The sequence below is a fragment of the Anabrus simplex genome, chromosome 7 (assembly GCF_040414725.1).
Source record: "Anabrus simplex isolate iqAnaSimp1 chromosome 7, ASM4041472v1, whole genome shotgun sequence".
Classification (NCBI taxonomy): Eukaryota; Metazoa; Arthropoda; class Insecta; order Orthoptera; family Tettigoniidae; genus Anabrus; species Anabrus simplex.
In genome coordinates this window covers 198,742,306-198,767,479 of record NC_090271.1, presented here as the reverse complement: position 1 = coordinate 198,767,479, position 25,174 = coordinate 198,742,306, and the positions used below count along the sequence as shown (strand labels likewise).

General features: G+C 41.3%; 1 protein-coding gene across 1 annotated transcript in view; it reads right to left on the bottom strand.

Moving 5' to 3' along the window:
* Positions 1-25,174, bottom strand: part of LOC136877459 (alpha-tocopherol transfer protein-like) — a 238,092-nt gene that overhangs the window by 106,113 nt on the left and 106,805 nt on the right. Inside the window, exon 3 of the mRNA XM_067151515.2 lies at positions 12,070-12,164. Within this exon, the coding sequence (XP_067007616.2) occupies positions 12,070-12,164 (95 nt within the window). The remainder of the gene's footprint in view (positions 1-12,069; positions 12,165-25,174) is intronic.

Genomic DNA, 25,174 nt, shown 5'->3' with positions numbered 1-25,174 from the left:
GATCGCGTTGTTTTTGAGGTTATATCATGAAACGTGCACTGTATATAGACATCCATATCAGGTCAGTTAATGTAAATACCTGTAAATTAATATTATAACTTGTTCCTACCTGTATATATAAATTGTAATGCATAACTGTGAAACACACTGTAACTTCCAGAATGGTAATAGGACGAGAACGGTTGAGAATATTCTATACATTATAATCTGTGCATTATGCACTCTCGAGTTTTCGAGAAGATATATTTTTGTAAGGTAACTTTCTAGACGCCTGGCCAGTCACTTATATAAGGAGACGATCTTGACGGAAAAAATTAGTTATTGTTTGGAAGTTATTGGTTGATGAGTTATGGTGTAGCAAGGTGTTACGTTTAATCGCGTGACATGCGGTGATCGCAGTCTCCATATTCAAGTGGCATGCTTGATGCAGTCATCTGTCTTCAACTGTGTTTCAAAGCTATAATCTCCATGTGCAGCGATTTGTAGTTGTTTTTAATAATGGCGGCTTTGTTGATATTCTTGAAACGAAGTGTTTGTTGTGATACTGTGATAAGGTTATGTGTGTGTTAATTTGTGAACATACGTGAATAAAAATAATTGTACCAACTGACAGCATCTCGTGTGCGTCTGTGTGGCTACGTTGGCACTTCACCATGCAAGTTACTTAAACAAGCAGGCATGCAGAAGTCTTTCGCGAAGAATGAAGTTGAGATCGTGATGTCACGGGGCTAATTTACTTTTTAAAGCGCAAAATTTGTATTATGCCTTCCTTCTCAAGGATTCCTGGAAGTGGTCACAGGCCATTAGCTTTGCTTATGTTATACGGGGTTGTCCAAGAGTTACGTTCTTTACTGAATTATTGAAGGCTTTTATTATGTTTGTTGTAGGATAGTGACGAACAGATGGTGATAGATATGGCTTCTGATTTAAGGGACAATCCAATGGCAGTGTTAGCTCATTATACGCGGGACGTAACTGGCTCAGTGGCTTAGCTGCAGGCTTCCCACGCTGAAGTTCGAATCCCGATCGATTCTGGGTTGAGGTTTTCATCTCAAAAATCACGAAACTTCAGGAAGGGATTTCGGCCTTTAACACACCCCCTCCTACCAAATCCAAAAACTTAGACTTTTTGCTATTTGCTTTACGTCGCACCGATATAGAGTCTTATGGCCTTAATTAAGGTACAGCCCCAGCATTTGCCCGGTGTGAAAATGGGAAAGCACGGAAAACCATCTTCAGGGCTGCCGGCAGTGGGATTCGAATCCACTGTCTACCGGATGCAAGCTCATAGCTGCGCGCCCCTAACCGCACGGCCAACTCGCTCGTTAGAACTTAGACTGGGTGACCCCATCGACCCTAGGAGTTACCGGAATAAGCTAAAGAAAGTTATCCGATCATCATTACGTTAGTCGTTGCGGAAGGATCTCCGCCCTCTTGAAGTATGATCACATCGGTTAAAGATAGGTTAAGTCATGAAAAGTAATTATGTGGAAGATTCCTTTGACCTAGTAAAATGGGGACCAGGGTCTCACAACTTAGACTTAGCAGTGGATTGGCATCCATAGTTCCTCTAGCTGAGTCTGGCATTGTTTACACTACTTATGTTAGGCTTCTAATTTTCATTTTTCCAATCCGACCTACCTTGGACAGCTCTTGTTATTTCCCGACCCCAATGGAATTAGGTTTCCGAATCTTCGGGAGTCTTTCATTTTCACGCTATTTGTGGCTCTTTCCTTTGCTCATACTTTCAGTCTTCGAAGTTTCCAATTGTACATCCTCTTACAACAATAATCCCCGCTACTAATTCCTTTGTCCTCGCAAATTTAATACGATCGGGTATATGAAAAACAGAGTTGATTATGGTGTATAAAATACGAATGCGCCTGGTTTAAGTAAATGGAAGTAATCCAGGCAGCTTTTTCTGAACCAGAAACTAATTATCTGTTCTAATAAACGTAAGCATTTCAACCGTGAAGTACATTTTTCGAAACTTTCCAGTTTATGTCATGATAAAACTTTCAGTTCACTGCCTTATCGTGACAGAAACTATGCACAGAACATTGTAAGAATTAAAAAAAAAGTAATGAAGTAATAATTGATTAGAAATGCTACTTTCTTCAGTAGATTTTTTTTTTGAACAATTTCTTTAGTGAAAAATATAAAATGTATATCTCACCTTTCACACTTTGTATTACGAAAGGTTGGCGCAAAAATGAATTTCCTTGTGCCAATACAAAGAATTTCCGTAGCTAATAAAACTCGCCGCTAGATGGGGGCATCAATCATCCTATTCCTAACCCGGTCGAATGACTGGAATTAATCTGTAGATTTTAAATATTTTAATTTCAATAATATAATATTCTATGGGTTTTTTGATAAAACGAAAGACTTTTAAGAAATGAAATAAGTCGAGACTGGTTTATGACCATCATATGGTATCGTTTCTTAGGTAATTTGTGAGAAAGAAGTCCTTTTATCTAGAACGTCATATTCTTTATTTACAACTAGAAGTTAGATTTGGCGAGCACAGTTTGTAACAGGCTCAAATGTATGAACATTTAATATTTCTTCTCGAAAACTAATGCTGAAATATGAAGAGTGCCTGTAGTTTACTACATAAAACAGTGTATTAAAATATGTTTGAAGTTAATTACGTGTATTGCATAATTAACCTAGAATTCTTTGCTTCCATGTGAGTAGGAAGTAACCAAACAGAATCCTAGCTGAACTTCATCTTCCTTACCATTCGTTGATAAGCAGTTGAACACATTCCACTCATCAAATTTCTACCATTAATCTTTTGTCCAGTTCAACGAAGGCTGTATGTAAAGGTAAGACTCAAATACAAAAATCGAAGCTTCTATCTTAAAAATTATTTTACATTAGAACTGTACTTGTTTTATTAAGATTCTTGGATTGCCAGCAAGTGTGATCTTAGAGAAAAAAGTGCACAAGATGTACATGTACTTTGTACAGCACTGTTATTCACTGCAGAGTTACTGTATTGCAATTGTCTTTACACACACTGTATGTATGTTTAGTCATCAGCCCGAAGGCTGGTTGGATCCTCAACAGTTCCGCCATGAGCTGTCATAGATGGCCTAGGCATCACTGAAGAGGCGTACTAGGGAAATGAGGAGTGAGGTAGTTTCCCGTTGCTTTCCTCACCGAGCCAGAAGTTGCTATTACATATCAGTCTGCCAAGCCCACTGAAATGGATGCACCAACCGACCCTGTGAGCAACAGTTTCACACCATTCATAGCAGGGACTGGCTGCGTAAGGAATGGCATTACTATCATCGCTCATACCTCAGTCACTTTCATTTTGTCAAAGCCAAGGTTAAGACAGAGACAGATCAATGAAAGTAACAAAATTGCTCTAGCCCATAACAGAAGACTTAGTGCAGTGTAAACACTAGGTCCCGCCAGCAAAGGCATTTACACACACTAAGGAGTGATATCTATCTAGGTCTGTCTAGAATTCCTCATTTTAATCGACTCTTACTGGAGACGGCCAAGAAACTCTTCAGACTAAAGATGTCCTCATATTAACTTATGGGCTGGTCGTCACCTGGGAGCATCTCACTAGAACGAGCAGCAAAAAATAGAACAAGTGAAGTCAGTTTACCTGAAAATGGTTCTATGCATTTCAAAATATACACATTCATGTTCTGTTTTATGAGATGCCTATAGAGAGCCCTTCTTTATAGTAGATGTGAGGTTTCCGTTTATGCTCCATCTACCCCTGTCAGCAACGCTCTACTGCAGACATTTCAAGAGAAGAAGACTAACATCCTATAGACTTCTACTCCAAGGAGGCCATGACTTCCAAAGAGTACCCATAGTTCTGTTTTCTAATACGGCGCCAGGGATGAGATGAGATAAATTTATATACAATAGCATTTTTCAAGCTCTATGATGCAGTGGCTGGTGTGGTTAGCTGCCAAGCCCGGACGCCCGGGTTCGATTCCCGGCTCTGCCACGAAGTTTGAAAAGTGGTATGAGGGCTGGAACGGGGTCCACTCAGTCTCGGAGGTCAAATGAGTAAGAGAGGGTTTCGATTCCCTCCTCAGCCATCCTCGAGGTGGTTTTCCCACTACTCTTCCAGGAAAATGCCGGGATGGTACCTAACTTAAGGCCACGGCCGCTTATTTCCTTTTCCTTGTATATCCCTTCCAATCTTCCCATCTCCCACAAGTTCCCTGATCAGCATAGCAGGTGAGGCCACCTGGGAGATGTACTGGTCCTCCTTCCCAGTTATATCCCCCTACCCAAAGTCTCACGCTCCAGGACATTGCCTTTGAGGCGGTAGAGGTATGATCCCTCGCTGAGTCCAAGGGAAAAGCAACACTGGAGGATAAACAGATTAAGAAGAAGGAGAAGCATTATTTTTCAAGACTGAATGCTCTTTCCAAAGCCAACCTAAGTTGAGGAGCGAATGAAAATGAAATTAATGATGTTGAATGAAATTGGGTAAGAAGGTGGAAGGAATCGGCTATGGTGTATGGATACGAACTGTACCGGTATTTACTTGGAAATGACAATGGGAAACCACAGAAAACCATTCTCAGGACAGCTGACGGTGGGGTAACTTCTCTTCCAAATACAATTCTTGGCTCCATAGCCGTAGCGCGTTAACACGCGCTACCACTCCGCTCGGTTGTGACATCCAAAGAGTGGACACACACACATTATGAAATAAGACACAGAGTCACACGCTTTGCGGTACACGTATTTCATCACAAACTGTACTCAGTCAAGAACGTTCATGAACCGATCCCAGCTTGTTGGCGCGAATGGTGTGGAAAACGAAATATACACGTAGGCCTATTTGGTTAATGCAACACTCTAAAAGTTTAAAAAAAGTAATGCATAAATTAGGACTCAAACTCGTATTATAACCTTCACAAGCGGCTATCCATCGTTTGATCTAACTGGCACTCGCACGAAGACGCTTAACATTGTAATGCTATTACCCACTGTGCATAGCACGTAGCACTGTAGAACAGTCCTTCGAGCGGCCAGTGATTATTAAATTGCAAGCATTCGGAGTGGAAACTGAAAGACTGTTAGTGTGGTGTAGTTACAGTATAGAATAACTAAGAACACAAAAAAATTCCGAAACCAGTATTCGAACCCTAGATTTTCTGATTGATAATCAAGCACCTTTCCCCTACATAAACACTGACACGCCGTGCAGTGCTTCACATCGAGCTTCTCTTTTCTTTCTTTCTTTCTTTCTTTCTTTCTTTCTTAATCTGTTTACCCTCCAGGGTTGGTTTCTCCCTCGGACTCAGCGAGGGATCCCACCTCTACCCCCTCAAGGGCAGTGTCCTGGAGTTTCAGACTCTGAGTCGGGGATACAACTGGGGAGGATGCCCAGTACCTCGCCCAGGCGACCTCACCTGGTATGCTGAACAAGGGCCTTGCGGGGGGATAGGAAGAGTGGAAGGGATAGACCAGGAAGAGGGAATGAAGCAGCCTTAAGTTAGGTACCATCCCGGCATTTTCCCGGAGGAGTAGTGGGAAAACCACGGAAAACCACTTCCAGGATGGCTGAGGAGGGAATCGAAACCCTCTCTACTCATTTGATCTCCCGAGGCTGAGTGGACCCCGTTCCAGCCGTCGTACCACTTTTCAAATTTTGTGGCAGAGCCGGGAATCGAACCCGGGCCTCCGGGGGTGGCAGCTAATCACACTAACCACTACACCACAGAGGCGGACTACTCGTCCATTTCATTAGATTATTTTATGTCATTCCGATATGTGGGCAGTTGCGTTGTATACTGTCTGTCGCATTTCGTCAGAAACGTGTCATTTAACAACATGCGAGTAACATAACATTTTATTGTAGCTCCACCGTCTCACCTGAGGACAATGTTACCCGATGCAGGACTTTTACGATTTTTCATGGGTCAGTTTTTATTGTTCAACTCTCCGTAAGTCGAGCATGTGTTAGAGTTTTTCAATATATTTGTAGAATATACAGTAATACAATTTTATCATTTTTAACTCCGGAAACGCGGTTTGTGTTGAATATAAGAGGTTTCCTTTATGGAAATTATGAATGTCATCAGAGTTAATTATTTTATCTGAATTTATGCCCGTCGTTTTTCGTTTGTTTCACAGCAGACAGCAAAACTACGCCAAGACTACCACCACGTTGGATTTCTCATTACGGTCTGATACACAGTATTGTAATTGGTCTTGGATGGTCTCTATAATATCGACTGTGTTGATAATTGACTCCCTGTAGTTTGTTATTGAACTAACGATTCTGTCTACAAGTGACCTCTTGCTGACAAGTAGGCAGTCACTTGCCAAAGTGTGACAAATCTGGCTCACTCCAAATCCTCCGGAACGCTTTGGAATGCCTCTTAGTTAGCAACATTGACGCATCTCGACGAAACTTTAACGACGGTTCCATTTAAGGAACTGACAAGTGAGTAAGCGGTTAAACTCCATTCTGAAGTATTAAAATTATTGGAGACCCACATTAAAGAAATAGTAATTTTGTTTTCAAATGCTATTTGTTCGGGGCTTCGACCTGTGTAGATTTTTCCCCCTACTGGCACCATATGTGAGGAAATTGCGTGTGTTATGTAATGGCGGAAGTGTAATGTGTTGAATGTGAGGAAAGGAATGTTAAGGACGACACAAACATCCAGTCCTCAGGCCAGGGGAATTAATCATTACAATTAAAAAATCCTGATTCGGCCAGGAATCGAAACCGGGGCTTCCGGGTGACAGGCGGACGTGTTGCCCCCTACACAGCGGGGCCGGACCAAGAAATAGTAATACTTCTGTAAATAACAGCCTGAAGAATCCTATCCGAATATTCCAAAGACGGCGATTCATATGACAGCAACTTTCGTATCTACGTAACCATGTGAATTAGCATTCTCTACAATGAATATACATTACTAACCGTAACATTCCTCTTTTTTTACTACAATGGTTAATGTCCATCAACAAGTGCAATATTCCTCGAAGGGTTGTAAATTACGTACTATACCTATTTCTGTGGAACGATTGGCAATACATCTAATACCAAGTGAATTATTTCATGACCGAGCTCGATAGCTGCAGTCGCTTAAGTGCGGCCAGTATCCAGTATTCGCGAGACAGTAGGTTCGAACCCCACTGTCGGCAGCCCTGAAGATGGTTTTCCGTGGTTTCCCATTTTCACACCAGGCAAATGCTGGGGCTGTAACTTAATCAAGGCCACGGCCGCTTCCTTCCCACTCCTAGCCCTTCCCTGTCCCGTCGTCGCCATAAGACCTATCTGTGTCGGTGCGACGTAAAGCAATTCGCAAAAAAAAAAAAAAAAAAAAAAAATCATGAAAATAAACAGGTGGTAATGGTAATACATATGATTTAAAAAGATATTTATGACATAATCTAGTTATGTTGGACTACCTAATATATTACAAATGTAATCTTTGTAAGATATTGGTGAGACCAGTTGTAATTTGTGGGTCAGAAGCGTGGACACTGACAAAAAAATAAAGGATGAAGAAAAATTACGGATATTTCAGAGGAAAAAATGAACGAAGATCTTTGAACATTAGTACGAAAATATAATTTGGAGGCCACTTCATAACTGAGGAGTGTCTGTTCAAAAAGTGCTATTTCCACTTCAAGAAAAAATAGTATATCATCCACATGTACTATAATAGTTGAATTCTATCGAATGCCATGATAAATACAGATCAGAAAGATGTAATTCCTTGAAATTAATACTATACCCGACCATTAATACGTTCCGTGTGTCTTTTGATATACTTTTCCAGAACATTCTCACGGTGGAAATAGCGCCTTTTGGGCAGACACCCCTCAACTGTGAATTAGAGCAACTTAATTAAAGAAACTGACGAACACAGGCTAGAATAAACAGAGCATATTATCGGAGTGGAAGAAGAAAATTATATGAAAAACATAACCTTCCAGAAACTCCACGGATGTAGAAAAAGTGGAAAAACAGAAATTACGCTGCTTTATTGGTGTAGAGGCATATTTGAAAGTTCTTGGATTGAAAGAATGGAATAGTGATGTATGCAGAAGGTAGCCTATATTGGACGAAGATCCTTGAGAAGGCCAATGCTATAAGACTGTAGTGCCAAAGAAGAAGAAGAAGAAGAAGAAGAAGAAGAAGAAGACAAATCAAGTCATGAAACGAGAAGGTATAGAATTTATCTATTGTGTACATCTATTTGGGGATAGTGTACATTACACGTTGCACCTTCGCAGACGATCTATTGTTGTAGGAAGACTTAGCAGAAAACCTCCAGAGGAACCTGTTTGTTTGAGTGGAGGACCTAGAAAAAAGAGGAATGAGGACCAATGCTAGGAAGACCCAGAACATGATGATACTGCGCCAACATATTCCACAACGTATTACACAATTAGACACAATTGGAGCAGAACACATATTTTGAAATATTTGGGGGCTAAAGAGGTGCAAGTTGGCATACTAGACGGTAAGATTACAGCTCGATCCCAGGCAACTGGGCACCTCTTGTTTACGTTGAAGAAAAATGTGCTTAGTTAATTATTGTAATGTATCTAAATCGACAAGCAAAGAAGATCCACTACGGCAAGAACTGATTAGAACTGGGAAAACGTGGGATGAAGTAAAGGATTTGGCTCAAGAAAGTACCGATTGGACAGATTTCTTGGATGCCCTTTACGGTGACCACTAGACACCAAATTAAGCTCCAAGATTCAAAAATGAGATACGTCACCCCTCCCACCCCACAACTAAATTGTTGGCTGAACTGAAAGGTATAGAAGAAGAAATCAGACCATAAGATCCACTCTTGAAATCCCATCGTCACTGGGGAGAGTCGAACATATCCAGCTAAGATCGTCTGGAAAAGTCCATAGAAAAGATGATGTCAGAATAACGGAACAAGCTTTTGATGCCTGGATTCAGGGAGTGAGGTCGCGCGGAATGAGGGCAGTAAAAAAAGGAGACTGGAGGAGAGTGGAGGAGTTGGCCCGGAATAGAATCTGTTGGCAGACTTTTTGAAAAACCTTGACACCGCAGGTACAAGTACACTCTAAATAATCCATTTAAATGTTATGGTATTGACGTCTATTGTTTTGTGTTTAGGTTCTTGGCATCAGTCTGGATGTCTGTAAATAGACCGAACTAGATTTCTGAAATGAAAAGTAGCCTTCAAACTATAGGCACCAAAATGGCACGTCGCTTGTGGTATGTCAATTGAAAAACGAGCAAATAATAAACAAATTAAACCTTTCATTCAGGAGTAGTAAGACACGTCACACCCATCACGTGTCTCTTAGCAGCCATTCATACAGGGTGTCCTTGAAAAAGGTTCAAATATTTACGGAGGAGGATGCACGCAACAAACGAAGGAAGAAATGCCCTATAAACATTGGTCGCAAACCCACTATCTTCGGAGTTATAGTCCGCTACTATCAATGACCACGATGTTCCAATAATTTAGCGAGGGTCGCATGCAACAAAAGACGGAAATACGTTCTTGCCCAATCATTGGTCGTAAACGACTGCAAATGTGGCACATGAATGATGGGGCACCGGCCCATTGTCATCGTAGTGTTAGGGGAGACCTAACACGGGTCTTCCATGAGGGATGGATTGGTCGGGAAGGACCAATACCTTGGCCTGTCCGTTCGCCTGAACTTAACCCTTTATATTGTTGGCTTTGGGGACATGTAAAGACCATGCTGTATGTGCTCCCCATAAAAGATATGGATACACTACGAGAATGCGTGTTCAATGCCTGTGATACAATCCGGCAATAGCCAGGGGTGTACCAACGAATGCGTGATTCCATGCGACGTAGTGTGGAAGGCTGCAATGCAATGGATGGTGATCACAACGAATACATGTTGTGAAGAGTAAATGAAAGACATCGTGATCATTGATGGTAGCGGACCATAACTCCGAAGATATTGAGTTTGCGATCAATATTTAAAGGACCTTTTTCTTCCTTTGTTGCGTGCTGCCTCCTCTGTAAATATTGGAACCTCCTTCAAGGACACCCTGAATATCGGATCGGATCTGCTTTTCATTTCTTTCTTGTTTTCCCGAGAGTTACAACTTGTCACCTGGATCGCGTGTGTGCAGTGAGTGATTCGCAGACAGGACAAGTTTAAGTTTCTACTTTCGTTTTATCTCTTGAAGACATACAGTTTCTCAACACAACATGGCTCTTCCAGGCATGAGTAGTTTTCAATTATCAGTAACCTTCTGCTGCAGTAAAGGTTTCATATTTGCTACTAGATTATGAAAAATAACTGTGCACATGTGGTAAAAGCCCTGAAATTTATGTTAGTGCGTCTCTAGTTGTCTCGAGACGACGCAAATACTGTGAATACCTACATTATCATCCAGAAATAGAGACATCCTCTAATTTCTTATTTATCTTCCTCTTCTGGTGATCACAGCAACGGTAAAATAACATAGAAACCTTCATGCGAGGACAACCTGAGAACTGAGAAGAAGCAAGAAAATGTGTCGCTGACAATTGCCACTTTGGAGTGCCATATTCATTCAACATGCCTATTGCAACTTTTGGTGTGAAAGCTCTCTAATAAGCATAGACGTAATTCGGGAGTGGCAAAGGGTGGCAGTTTCCCCCCAAATATTTTAAGGAAACCATATTTTCGTAATATTACATACACAGAAATACAGAATTTACAAGTAGACCGTACGTTTTTCGTCAGTTTGTTTAATTCAGCTCAATGAAAAAAAATGCAAATTTTTGTAGAGAAGTGTTTGAAATGTATATATGTTCAGTCTCTTTTCGAACTATCTCATTTGTTTTTTACAGTTCCAATTCATATAGCAATTTGTGGGAGGTATTTTTCATGCTTGGACCATTTAAAATCATAATGCAGGAATGCGATCATCCAGGAGAGGAGTAGGGCCTATTGATGCTGCCTTTTCAAAAATAATGAATGAATTTAATCCGAATTGAAAGAGAAGACTTCATTCTGTGTAAACATACTTCTTCTTCTTCTTTATCTGTTTACCTTCCAGGGTCGGTTTTTCACTCGGACTCAGCGAGGGATCCCACCCCTACCGCCTCAAGGACAGTGTTCTGGAGCTTCAGACTCTGGATCGGGGATACAACTAGGGAGGATGACCAGTACTTCGCCCAGGCGGCCTCATCTGCTATGCTGAACTGGTGCCTTGCGGGGAGATGGGAAGATTGGAAGGGATAGACAAGGAAGGGGTAAGGAAGCGGCCGTTGCCTTAAGTTAGGTACCATCCCGGCATTTGCCTGGAGAAGAAGTGGGAAACCACGGAAAACCATTTCCAGGATGGCTGAGGAGGGAATTGAAACCACTTCTACTCAGTTGACCTCCCGAGGCTGAGTGGATCCCGTTTCAGCCCTCGTACCACTTTTCAAATTTCGTGGCATTGCCGGGAATCGAACCCGGGCCTCCGGGGTGGCAGATAATCACACTAACTACTACACCACAGAGGCGGACGTATAAAAATACAATGTGATCAAATTACGTAACAATATTTGTTTTTGTTTTTAATTTTTCCGTGTTATCTTCTTGATTCTTACTTTTACGGATGAAAGAGGTCAAATAATAAATCAATTGAATTAGGTCTACTTTCTTTAATTCTGTGTGAATTTTTTTATTTGGTTATTAAATTTAAGTTATTAATATAGAATATTAAAGGAATTATTAGGAATTATTTTGTGGTCGCAAATTGCTGTCTAAAAACGCCCATGACCCCCGGTAATCCCTGCTACCCCAATCAAAATGCTCAAATCACGCCTATGCTAATAAGGTTGGCTACTACCACTACTACTACTCTACAGTACGATAATGGTGGGTAAAATTCCTGTTGCCTCTAGTATGCAACCCCATATACAATTGATAGCGAGAGGGAGGCATTGCAAGTTAAGGCGATTTCTGATCATGTAATTCATGTTTAGATATACATCCAATAGTAGCCTAGTTGTGCTCTGACTGGCGTACAGTACCGGTTTTATTTCGCCAGCTCCATATGTCGTATGTTGCTAGAAGCATGAAGTAACAATGAAATAGGTGACTCACCAGACGATGAGCTCGCTCTACGACGAAGTGACGGGCTCGCAGAAAGCGAAGCAGGAAGCTGTCATCCATCCGATGAGGCTGCACCTCGCCGCGCTCTGTAACAATACAATACAGTGAAAGTAAAGATCTTGACCGTCAAAATATGACTCGTCATGTTCACAGTGACACTAGAGTGAGTGAAAGGAGAATGTCTTCTAACATCTGTTATCGGACTAGCCAAACATAACCTTCATCTGACTACGTTGCCGATAAAGAGTTCCCATGTGGCTGTTGTGATTCCATGCTAGGGAAATAAAATGGTGTATGGCTTTAAGTGCCGGGAGTGTCCGAGGACATGTTCGGCTCGCCAGGTGCAGGTCTCTTGATTTGACTCCCGTAGGCGACCTGCGCATCGTGATGAGGATGAAATGACGAAGACGACATATACATCCAGCCCCCGTGCCAGCGAAATTAACCAATGATGGTTAAAATTCCCAACCCTTCCAGGAATCGAATCCGGGACCCCTGTGACCAAAGGCCAGTACGCTAACCATTTAGCCATGGAGCCGGACTCATGCTGGGGGGATTAAAATATGTTCGTCAATAGTATGTTTTTACACGTTGCTTGACGTCGCACCGACACAGATAGGTCTTATGGCGACGATGGGATAGTTCCGTGGCCTTACAGCCTGGTATGCAAATGGGAAACCACGGAAAGCCGTTTTCAGGACTGCCGACAATGAAGCTCGAACCCACTATCTCCCGAATGTAAGTTCACAGCTGCGCACCCCTAACTGCACGGCTAACTCGCTCGGTTTGTCATTAGCTCCATGTATAGTCAAGTGCAGGGAATCTTGTCGATATGAAAACATTGGCGGTAGGCTGTTACTATTGTAATGGCTGCAGGGTTTTGATGGTTTTATAGAGTTACTTATTAGAAATAATTATGTGGATAAATTAAAATCTTTCTTTTCCATTATTAAATTTGTTTTCTATACAAGTGACCACGATGTATTGAAAACGACAGATAACCTCCAGCTGAGCACGCAAGTCAACACAGCGCCATCTTAAAACAGAGTATGCGTGTGACGTCACATATTTAGCACAAATTTTGCCTTACTTTGAAGCGCTATTTCATGAAAACTACTTTTCAGATTTTCTGTTTTTTTTTTTGCAGCAGGTAGCCTACTCTTTTATCTGTCAATTAAACGTAATCGCAAGTTAAATAATCTGGGCGATATACGCGTTCTACTCAAACACTGAAAGGATCTTACATTTTTTCTTTACATGAGCCCGTTGTCGAGGAACGTAAGTCTACGTTAAAACAGTGGTTTATGTTGGTAATGGAATCGTACACCACCTGAGCACCCCCACCCCCCACCCCCACCCCCCGCGCTCTACAGTGCCAAACAATTATCTGGTTCTATCAATTCCTTTGCATTGATTGGCACCCTATTTTTGCCCTTTGTTGGTGTACGGTAGATACAGATTGTAGGTTAACGAGGTCAAGATTGCTAAAATGTTAAGTTATAAAAATCTGATAGGTTGGAAACCTTAACCAGTAATATTCAGAATTGACTTTATATATTCGTTTAATATTCCCTGTGGTTTGCCAGAAAAATGCACAAACTCCTGCATAGTACCCCCCCCCCCCCCCCAGTATATTTCATCTAAACTTCACTTCTTCTCTTCCTTCCATAACCGTAACACTCGCTCGAGCTCTACTTTAGCTATTTCTCTTCACCACTCTTCTGTGTATAATAAATCTTTTATTGTAACCGGTTCCAGGCTTTGGAATTCCCTGCCAGTAAGTGTCAGGGGCACTGACTCTTTCCTCAAATTTAAAATATCTTGCCGAGACTTCCTGTTGAGAGTTACCGATTGAAGTGTGTATTGTGTGCGAGTGATTGGTAATTGTAAAATTAAAAGTTGTTTTTGTTAGTTTTATATAATGTAAACGTAAGGGTAGTTGATAAGTGTGTACATTGTAAGTGTGTGTGCAAGTGTCTGTGTGAGATAGAAAAGAGGACTGAAGTAACGAGATAATAAACTAATAAGCTGCATATTGTGTGGGTGTGTAACTTTAATTTAGGAAATAGTATAAGTAGTATAATTAGTATAATTAGTAATAGGCAACCCTAATATTATTTGTTGTATTGCGGTTAAGTGTAAGAGAGGGCCGTGTGCCCTAACTTCGCCACATGAAAGAAGCCATAATAAATAAAATAAATAAATAAATTTAAAAAATGAGTTAAAAGCGAATATTTCAGTCCTTCCATGTAATATGAAATGGTTGTTTTGTGTGTTTACTTTTCATTAGGATGAAAGAGTCTGGTTACTATGGAGTGACAGATGCCAATACGTTATTTGTTATTGCTCTGAAGACGATCCTGGTCGTAGGATCGAAACGCGTCAGCAGATTATAAGCATTACGCGACCTAATATCCCCAAATTAGGTATTAAAAAGTTATGTTGATTTACAAGCTTTTTGTTCTGATGTTTTAGTCTGTACCATTTATCAAATCAGTGAAAAAATAAGGGAAAATACGGGAAATATCAGTGGTGGTCCAGTGAAAATTTAATACCAAGAACCGACGTCTATCTGTGTGGGTAGTTACTGTGAAGATCATCCCGGAAACGTTTTAGAGGCTGTGTACATCTATCTGAACGTTAACTTGGTTTTCTTTGCCGGAATTTTGACAACCGTGCGAAAAGGAAGGGAGACAGTCATGAAGACCTGAACATAAAGAAAATTAAATAAGTCTAATCGACAGTACACGTTATATTCGACTTAGTTTTGTTTTCAGTTTGTATACCGCCTTCGTAAGATTATTTTTTTTAGAATGGTGACGTGAAGTCCACAGACTCCGGTTGCTATAAAGAAAGTTGATCCGTATACAGCGTCACCTCCTTTTATAACAACACTACAATATCTGAAAAATCGGTAAAACACAAGTTTCTGAAAGACTTTGGACTTTAACAGAGGATTTAATATCAAGAAACGTTCTGTGGTCATCCGATGGCGATATTACTAGGAACTTGAAATATATCACGAGCTAACTACTGCGCCCATCATAAATACTAGGTAAGCTCCATGAGATAAGTATATGCGTCTCATGTAGAATACTTTTTTGTAATATGGTTTTATTTCGTTCTATGTAGAACGCTCAATTAATGATCGACAAAATGCCATTATGCAATGTTAATGTTACCGTTGTATAGTACATTGACTGAGGAAGGTCTAGGTGAAGGAGGCATTAATCTAGCATACAAGAAAAAAGAGCCGAACAGAGGCGATTTTAGTGAAAGAAAGGTGAAGGAAAACGGCTATCTGAGCGCACTATTTCGCTTTACGCTGTCTAAACCTTCGATGATAGATCCCAAGGTTTTGAGGAAGAATTACTGAGCATAAACATTTCTACAGAATATTCTGTAATTTACCTATTTGTAAAAGGTAGCCCTCAATAAGAGTCTTTATATTATAATATGCACCATGAAATCAACCTCGAAATTAGGAATCATGATTTGAGAATAATTACGTAATCTTGATCAAAATTAATATTATATTCATTTTCAGTAAAAAAAAATTTAAAATTCTCATTATTCACAATTACAATATTTCTATCCACATTTCAGTGAATCAGGGCTTGTATACTGTTCAATAGTTGGATTAAATACATTGCATCATAAAACCATAAAATCATCTTTAATAGCCTGTGGTGTTTGGAAGGAGTTATTGTAGCTGAAAATTTATAAATTGATTCATATCTGTTTGAAGAAGCCAGTTGTTCAACCATTTTTGAGGTTTTTTAGTTTTAGTCCTTTCTTTATCTTTAATATTTGTTTTTGCTAGTTGCTTTACGTCGCGACGACACAGATAGGTCTTCTGGCGACGATGGGATAGGAAAGGCCTAGGGGTTGGAAGGAAGCGGCCGTGGCCTTAATTAACGTACAGCCCCAGTATTTGCCTGGTGTGAAAATGGGAAACTAGGGAAAACCTTCTTCATGGCTGCCGACAGTGGGATTCGAACCCACTATCTCCCGAATGCAAGATCACAGCCGCGCGCCCCTAACAACACGGCCTTTAATATTTCTGGGAGTATAGTATTAAAAACACGTGATTCTAGGTATGTTGCATGTCTCTGTTCCAGAAGTGTATTTCGACTTGTGATTGGTAATGCAGATCTTAGTTGAAGTCTAGTGTAATGGTTTGGACGTTTCTGGTCCGGGAATTTGTGGTAATTCTTTACGATGTGTGTTGTTACAACTTTTGCGTATAACAGTCTTATGTTTAAAACCTGAGCTAAATTGAAAATATTATCCGAGGAAAAGAAAAAAATTCAATGTATTGCTTTTAGTATCTGTTTATGAGTAATGGATAGTGGGATTATATACTTGTCCAGTGCCGGACCCCATCCTACAATTCCGTACTGAAATATGAAATTGACAAGTGCATAATCAACATTTTGCAATATCTTGGGAGACACAATTCGTCTAAGCCGATAGAAGATATATAGTAGAGTTTGCAGTCTTCTCTCTACATGGGAGTTGTGATAGTTTTATTTCAGGAGGCTGTCGATCAGAATACCTAAGTACTTAATGTGGGTTGTTTCCTGTACCACGTTGCAACTACAATCATTGTATGAACATTTGTTCAAATGGATTTCGATTTTTAAATAGTATGAGTTGGGGTTACAAATATTTTTTGTACGAAAAGGCAATGTAATAGGTCTTACTTTCATTTAATGTAAGAAAGTTATCATTCAACCATATTTTGTTGTTATCAGCTGTACACTTGTTGAAAGTCTATTCCCAAGATTCTCCGTTAAAAACTATTACTATGTCATCAGTATATGAGAAAATATTCCCATCTATTGAAACCGTACAGTGTCCTGTACAGCTCATTGAAATCATAGGTGCCTTTCTGACCTATTAAAATCACTTCTAAAAGTCGCGTCATTAGTAGGACGATGGGCGATGGGGATCGAGCAGTGTCTGGCCAGAATGGAACCCGCGAGAGATCGCCTGGAAAACAAAGGAAAGGTTGGGCAGGAGCCAAGCCCTCGTGAAAAAGCCCTCTCAACTCGCAGACAGAGTTGGAGATATGACGCGACGCTACGGTAGTCAAACACGCCCCGAGGTGTGGCCTAGTTTCCCAGGGTTCCAAACTAACAGAAGGAACTTCCGTTTTTTATGCACGTTTCACGGGTGCCAACGTCGAATTTTGGCGCGTAAAAATTATGGGATATTTTGATCCAGACATGGGAAAATTATGGGAGGCACACCAATGAATAGAGCTGAATTTTCTGCGTATCCCAGACTGAAAATATGGAATACTTTATCAGGGGACGAAAAGAGGTCACCAGATGTCCAGCCGTAACATATTGCAAACACGTGTGGATGTAAAGCGTCCCCCAAGCTAAGAATCGCGCTCAAAGATGACTCCACCCATCAGAAGACGCTAATGGAATAATTAAAAGGCGGGAACCAAATTACGTAAGAACTGCCGATCGTCGGTAGATCACACATGGGTCAAATAAGAGACGAAAGAGAGGGTTACAATACGCACCATTTAAATGTCTGGAATTCCTGAGATGAAAGGAGCTGTTGTCTTTGATGAACCGTGGAACGTTTACGCCCATAGTCTTCCGGTGTAAAGATAATAAAGGCAGGGCTGGCTCTGGCTGGAGACAGTTCATAGCGGGTCGCTGAGAGAGGACAGTGTGTTACATTGTGTTCCAGTTTTTACAGTCCGAAACCTATTGACCGCATACTAAGACAGTGTTATTGTGTCCGTCGCGGCCGTGAAATACAAAAGCCTTGTGAAGTGTAGATGGGAAGCCAAGCGAGCCTCGGTAAATGTCTCTGTACCGCGTGTCAATTAATTAAGCCGCGAGCATAATTCATAAATGAGTAGCGGGAGTCCGCTATGTACAATGCCGGCCTAGATGAGTACGTGATATCAATAAATTGGTATCATCCAAATCGCTACTCTGAATCAGGGTTCTCAAGTCTCGTGAGCTACCCGATTCATGCTGTGAACGCGCCCGCTGTGATTAGAATGACCTGCTTGTTCATGGTGTAAATTCTGTGTGTGTGGGTCGCGGTAAACAGAGAACCGTGTGACGAGTTGTGGAGTGTTACCCCTTTGGATTACTCCAAGATTTCAGCAGTGAACGAGCTAGGCAGGATGACGAACTTGTGTGGACGAGGATCGAAGGACAGCACGCTCGACTCCAGCACCGAGGCCATGCAGCAGTAAGCTCTGCCATGGGTCTCCCGTGGAAGGAAAAACCACGGCCACCAAACAGATGAGTTGATGTCAAATATAATTTTTCTTAGCACGTTATAGTATAACCGGGGCGTAGGATGAGCTTTTCCTTTGGAATACCTAAAATGCTGTAAAATAATGCATGTCCTAATATGGAAATTTTATTGTTCTTGATCATGTTAACGTAAATTCAAGGGAGCTAACTCCCCGGACGACCCATTGTTCTCTTAATGATTAGTTTATCGTGAGGGGCTATTCTTAGTGATATGTAGAATATCCTAGCAACTATGGGAAACAAGGATAGGAGAATTTTTGAATTCCCCTAGGGGTGGTTAGAACAGTAGTGTTGATGAACAGGGTAAACCATGTCCGAAGGCTGTAAGTTAATGTCCAAGATTGCTATCGTATATGCTGGGGAAACTCATGGGTCAGTCAGACGATGCATGCGTAACTTATAATAATTGCCTGTGCAGCAAGAGAGAAGAGATCCTAACAGAGAGAGGTACATAAATGTGTTATTTAGGTATGATTGTGAGGGACAGTTCGCGATTTTCCCATGATTCTTGATTATTTAACCAGAAATGTACGGAGTTTTCTTGCCTGCAACCGGCTGAAACCCAGGGAAGCCAGAGTCTTATGTATGGTAAAAATATAAATATATGCATAACTTTGGGCGGTGAGCAAAGAGGATGAGAACGTGGAAGTGAGGAATCATGAGAGTCCTATGCCCAAGGAAAGAAGATACGCGATATGAGACTTAATGAAAGGGCCAAATGCCCAGATCAGGTTACGATGAGATAACTCGGAAGTGATGTTGCGCACATTCGGCGCTCAACGATAAGAATGAGAAGGTAGAGAATAAATGAGTATTTCTTGGGAATTCTGCGGTAAGATAAATAAACAAATGGGCCAGAGATATGTGTCTCCGAGAAAGGAGGGCTGGCCATTGCAATTGAGAGGAGCCAAGAATCCGGCGTAGCTAATGAATGAGTGATGATGGTTGCAGTAAAACGAATGACCTCCCCTTATTTTTTGTGAGTGTTTGCTCCTCTCCCTTCTCGACAAAGCGGCCCCGCTGTGCTATTGTAGTAAGGCTCGAGGCTCTGGGCCTCCACACCATGCCCACTTGTTATTTTAAATGGTTTGGCTAAGAACACTTATGCAATGATAATATCACGGTGATTTAGAAGGTAATTAATAAATGATTATGGATCATCCCCAATATCCGGTAGTGTGATACCGTAGCTAGTTTAGGGATTTCAGGAATGTACCTCTCAGTCGGAAGTCGTCCAATTCGAACCCAGCTCAGATTGGTCTACCTTGGGCAAGCTTCCATTAAAGCTTACACTTGGGCAGAATACAGTTATAACCATGTTTTCTTACAGGAATGGCCCCATTTATGCATGATGTGTACATATGAGTGTGTTTAGTATTTAGTGTGCATTATTTTGAGTTCAAACAGAACCGATGTTCAACGTTGTTTGTTTTGGTGGCAGATAAGGGAAGTCCGGATTTTAGCTCAATAGGACGTGTGTTTTTGTCCATGTATTATGTAAATATCTCTTTTAATATGGTAATCATGTAGTGCAGGAACCGGTTAATTACGTGCTAAGAACAGTATGTACTATGTAGAGGGACATCAGCTCAAATAACACAGTGTGATCGACAGACTATTAAAATGTAATGACAACGGTATGAACTAATGAGGGAAAGATAGACGATAGTGGTCGCAAAACCTTAATTCTACCTTTGTGCAGACGACGCCCTCAGGCGAGTCAAATTTAAAGTGTTAATTATTTTCTTTTCCTCCCGTATGCGGAGAATTCATTGTATAGGGTTGTATTTTTTATTATGTCATATTTTGCATAAATTAGTCTTCGCAACCCCCATTATATGATTCTTGTCATTTGTAGTTATGCTAGGCAGTATCCAGTAGACAGTTGAATTCAGAAATCCTACTTTCATATTACATAAGGCTCCATCATAAGTATTTGATTTTCTTCTTGCGAACGTACCACTCACCAAGTGCTCGAGCTGCCGAGGCCAGCACAAAAAGTAGGAGGGGAGTGGTTCGAAGCTCGTTAGGCAATTCCGATCCGCTCTTCACTATAGTCTCATCCGTGGTTGTTTACCAAGTTACGCGGAGGCATTCTTATGCGTGGGTCGTCTATTCGAGGCCCGGAAGGGTGTACTATCTGTAAATCACAAAAGTCGTTTATGTATAGCAGGAATAACACTGGTCGAAGTACTGATCCCTGTGGTTCTCCGGATTCAAGAATTCTTGATTTACTTATTTTATCCTATATTGTAACTCTCTGTTGTGTAGAAAACTGGCTATGAGATTGTATGGAATACCTCGAATGCCGACCTATCTAATTTCTGTAACAATATATTATGATTAATTGCGTCGAAAGCTTTCTTTAGGTAAAAGCGACCCTTGTGTTCAGAATGGTTTTCCGTGGTTTTCCATTCTTCTGCACTACGACAAATGCCGGAACAGGTCCTTTCATGGGCCACGGCCGCTACCCCGTCACTTTTGCAATCACCTCTACAAATCTCCTTAGCCTGAGATAGGTTCGTTACCTTCTAAACGACTGGCCATGCCACTTCAGTACTTCTAAGAGTACATATTAAAAGAAAAACAGTACTGTATTAATGCACAGAAAGTGAAGGGCTTTCGTATTAAATGACATCGTGTGTGGTATAATAGTAGAACAGTAAAGAGGCAACAGGTGTCTAGCACGTATATGATCAACTTTCAGTTTCGAACGTGTCTGCAGCGCAAGTCCGTGATAAATTACATTTCATAACGTAACATTAGATTACTATCGCGCCTGCCATTTATGATCCTCAGCAAATTATGCCGGTATTATTGAGTACGAATGGCGCTGCTTTTAATATTAACTGATGTTACGCTAGAACATCCAGTTGACAGTAGATTAGTATCATTTCCGGAAGAGATCTAGGGTTAGTGAACTAGCTGAATGCCTCGATATTTCCCCTTCATTTCCGCTCTATGCGCTTGTTACACTGTGTTCAGTGGTTGGGTTTTTTATAAACTCCTTGTACCACATGAAATTCGATCATTCTGTCAGTTGTGTTGTGTAAATATTGTAAAACCAGTGGGAATCAATATCATTATAGAAAACTGTCCTTATATGCTTCCTGCGGTACGCAAAGCCATGGCAAAGAGTGAACTGGCCACTTAAGTAATTACAGTATAAGGAAATCTTTATAAAGTTCCATTTATTATATTAATATGCAGTGATGTTTCTGTTTTTCTTTTAAAGTTCCATTTGTTAACATAATTCCAACATTAATTCTAGGCTATTCTTTCTTTGTTCAATTTCTAATTCATCTATGTTTTCCGGATATTGTTTTATTTTGATTTATTTGTTTTTTACAACTACGCTGAAGGGTATTAACTTTTGTATTCTGCATGTATCACAAATTAAAACAAGAATACAATAAACAATACCCTCTCCCTAATCTATGGTTCCCGAGATTTTGGGAGACGGGTATTTGAATTTGAACAAGAAAATCGTTACAATTCTCATGGATGGACTTTATCACCATCATTCAACAACGAATGTGCCGCAAGGCACCTTCGGAACGGGAAACATCTCGGCTTCACAACGATAGAGCTTGTGCTATGGTACAATCCAACATCCTTTCCAAAGAGTGCCTTTCTAAGAATTTTCGATCACGAGGTCCAGTTGCTTTAGTCATTCGAATCTTCATCCTATCGAAGTTAGGATTCACCGCGGTGTCGATGTCAGTATGTGGTGGTGGTGATTTCTGTTTAAAGAGGGAGTACAACTGGGCAACCATCTTCTATATAATAGAGAGAGAAATATAAGGGATCCGACACTTCGAAAAATGAAAGTATCGGCCAAAGAAAGACAAGGGCAACAAAGGGCGTGAAAATGAAAGACTTCCTAGGCCTCCATACGTAAGACCGTCGGGGTCGAAAAAGAACAAGAGTTGACCAAAGAAGGTCGGATAGGATACATGAAAGTGAGGAGCCTGACGCAAGTAAGAAGAAGAAATGCTAGGGCTCAGCTAAGGCCCCGTGGTCGCCAAGCCACGCTCCCAGGTAAAGAGCTCCTAAGGCCGTATTTAGTCGCCTCTTACGACAGGCAGGTGATACCGTGGGTGTTATTCTTCCCCACCTTCGGTGGAACGTTGTAGATATGAGAAGGGCGGCTATCTCAACCATATCCTTTTTGAATGTAGTATCCATGATGTTTCTTGCTACCTCTTTTTACCTGAATCTACAATATCTACTAGAGCGTTCGCGATGAGTGCTACTTCAGTGTTACAATGACAAAAAGAAACAATTCAGTAGGCTTACTTAATGTTGTGATGAATGTTAAGTGCTAATTTGAGAATCTGACCTTTTGCTCACTGCATTGTTATCAGCGGGCTATCAGCCCTCCCTCCTCCAAAAATTGTGATCGTTATACTTGTTATGGGTACTTGTTGAATACCAGCGTCTTTTTTCCTTCTTTTTTTTTTTACGAGTTGCCTTACGTCGCACCGACACAGATAGGCCTTATGGCGACGATGGGACAGGACAGAGCTAGGAGTGGGAAGGCAGCAGCCATGACCTTAATGAAGGTACAGCCCCATCATGCGCCTGGTGTGAAAATGGGAAACCACGTAAAACCATTTTCAGGGCTGCCGACAGTGGGGTTCGAACCCACTATCTCTCGAATACTGGATACTGGCAGTACTTAACTGCAGCTATCGAACTCGGTCGTTATTTTTTTATAAATGCTTCATGCCAACTCATATTTTTGTATATCTGTTATTAGTATTAATATCGTATATAAGCTAGATGTTGTTCGTACGAAGATCAATAAGTGGAAAGATTTGTCGTTGTACTGTAGTTAAATTAAGGTGCTTAGCACAGTTATGTGCATTTAGTGCATATGAAGGCTTTTTGCACATTTGTAGGAGTGTGGTCTCTTTACAGGTATGCGTCTAAAATAACTGAGCCCAGTATTGGAAAGAAAGTGAACGTGATCTATATATTACGTAAAATTGAAATGAAGAGGGAAAGCAAGTGAAGGACCCTTCTAGTACAGTAGAAAGTGATGATTAACCTACCATTACTCGCACTTGTGTAGCTGAGGAATATTGAACCCCGTTCCAGCCCTTAGTCCAGAATCAAAATCCATAGTTTGGTTGAGAATTGAATCCAGGGCCTCCGGATAAAAGGCAGGCTGGCTATCCGTACGTTAGGAGGTTGGCTATATTTCTCAATAATAATAATTTCTTGACTGTTCATTGCAAATGTCCGGTTCCTTGGCTGAGTGGTCAACGCAATGGCCTTAGGTTCGAATTGTCCCGCGTTCGATTCCCTGTGGGACCAGGAATTTTAACCTCGTTTGATCAAGTCCTTTGGCTTGGGAACTGTGGGGGGGGGGGGCTTGTTTTCGTCTTAATAAAGTTCCTTCACATATACACTACCAACCACCATAGAGACACGCAATGGTGAATACATTCCTCCACGTTGGGTGACGGCGGTAGGTCATCTGCCCCTAATACTGGGCTAAATCCATATCGAATACTGACCAAGGCCAAGGAGAAAACGAGTGCAAATATGTTATGCCATCAATATTTACAATTGAAACCCAGGAATATTCAGTCTGAATCCACAGACGATAAGTGCAGCAAACGTGGTGCCGCCTTGCACTTATACTGTAGTGGTCAACTGATCTATTGATTGGCTTTGAAATGAAATTCGAAGATTTTCTCTAGTTTGTTTGTTTGTCCAACCCTTGTCCCGTTTCCCGACGGGGTCGGGTATGAGGTGAGATGAATTTGTCGTGGCGGTTTTTTATGACCGGATGCCCTTCCTGACGTCAACCTCATCAGAGGAGTTAATGAGAGATGAAATGAATGACGTGATATATGATAGTAGGGAGAGGGTGAAACCCGGTGCCGGCACATAGCCTACTCCTTTCGAATAGCACCAAGGGGTCTGCTCAAGGTTTAACGTCCCCATCCGACGGACGAATCACCATCAACAGCGTCATATGCCCTCACTCCATATGAGCACTGCGGAGAGGTTTGGAATTTAATCCAGGCTTTTGGCACGCAATCTAGTGATTAGAAATTGTATACCACCACCTCCCCTACCCTGCCGGCCAACATTCTGATGGTGAAAATTTTTTCGACCAACGGGACTCGAACCGGCTAACCTCGGTGTTAGACCGTTTTTAGACTTCAGCGCCTTAACGACCATGGCCACCAGTACTGTCTTTATTTTTTTTTAAATCCGTTTACCCTCGGACTCAGCGAGGGATCCCAGGGCAGTGTCTTGGGTCCGATATAAAACTGGTGAGGAGGACCAGTACCTCACCCAGGCGGCCTCAGCCACTATGCTGAAAAGGGGCCTTTTGGGGGGAAGGGACAGACAAGGAACAGGCCTTAAATTAGGTACCATTTGCCTGGAGAAGAAGCAGGAAACCACTACGAGGATGGCTGAGATGGAAATCGAGCCCCCCTCTACTTAGTTGACCTCCGGAGGCTGAGTGGACCCCGTTCTTATCTGCTTACGTTTACATAAACAAGTGGAATGAGTAGTTCCTAGTAAGAATCAAGTATGTCCTTGAAGAGTTCCGCATTCGACACTTTCTTAGTGACGGTAGAGTGAGATCCGCGCTGCTAGCGAAGGTCGACACGCGAAAATGATTAGTATAGAAAGAAATAAGAGGAATTACATTATGGTAGGGTTCCATTCTTACTTCTCTGTGTCTAAAGGAAGATTCTTCTGTTTCAAAATACAATCCCTTATGTTAATTTATTTTTAAGTGTGGAATTGTACAGTAGAACCCCCATTAAACG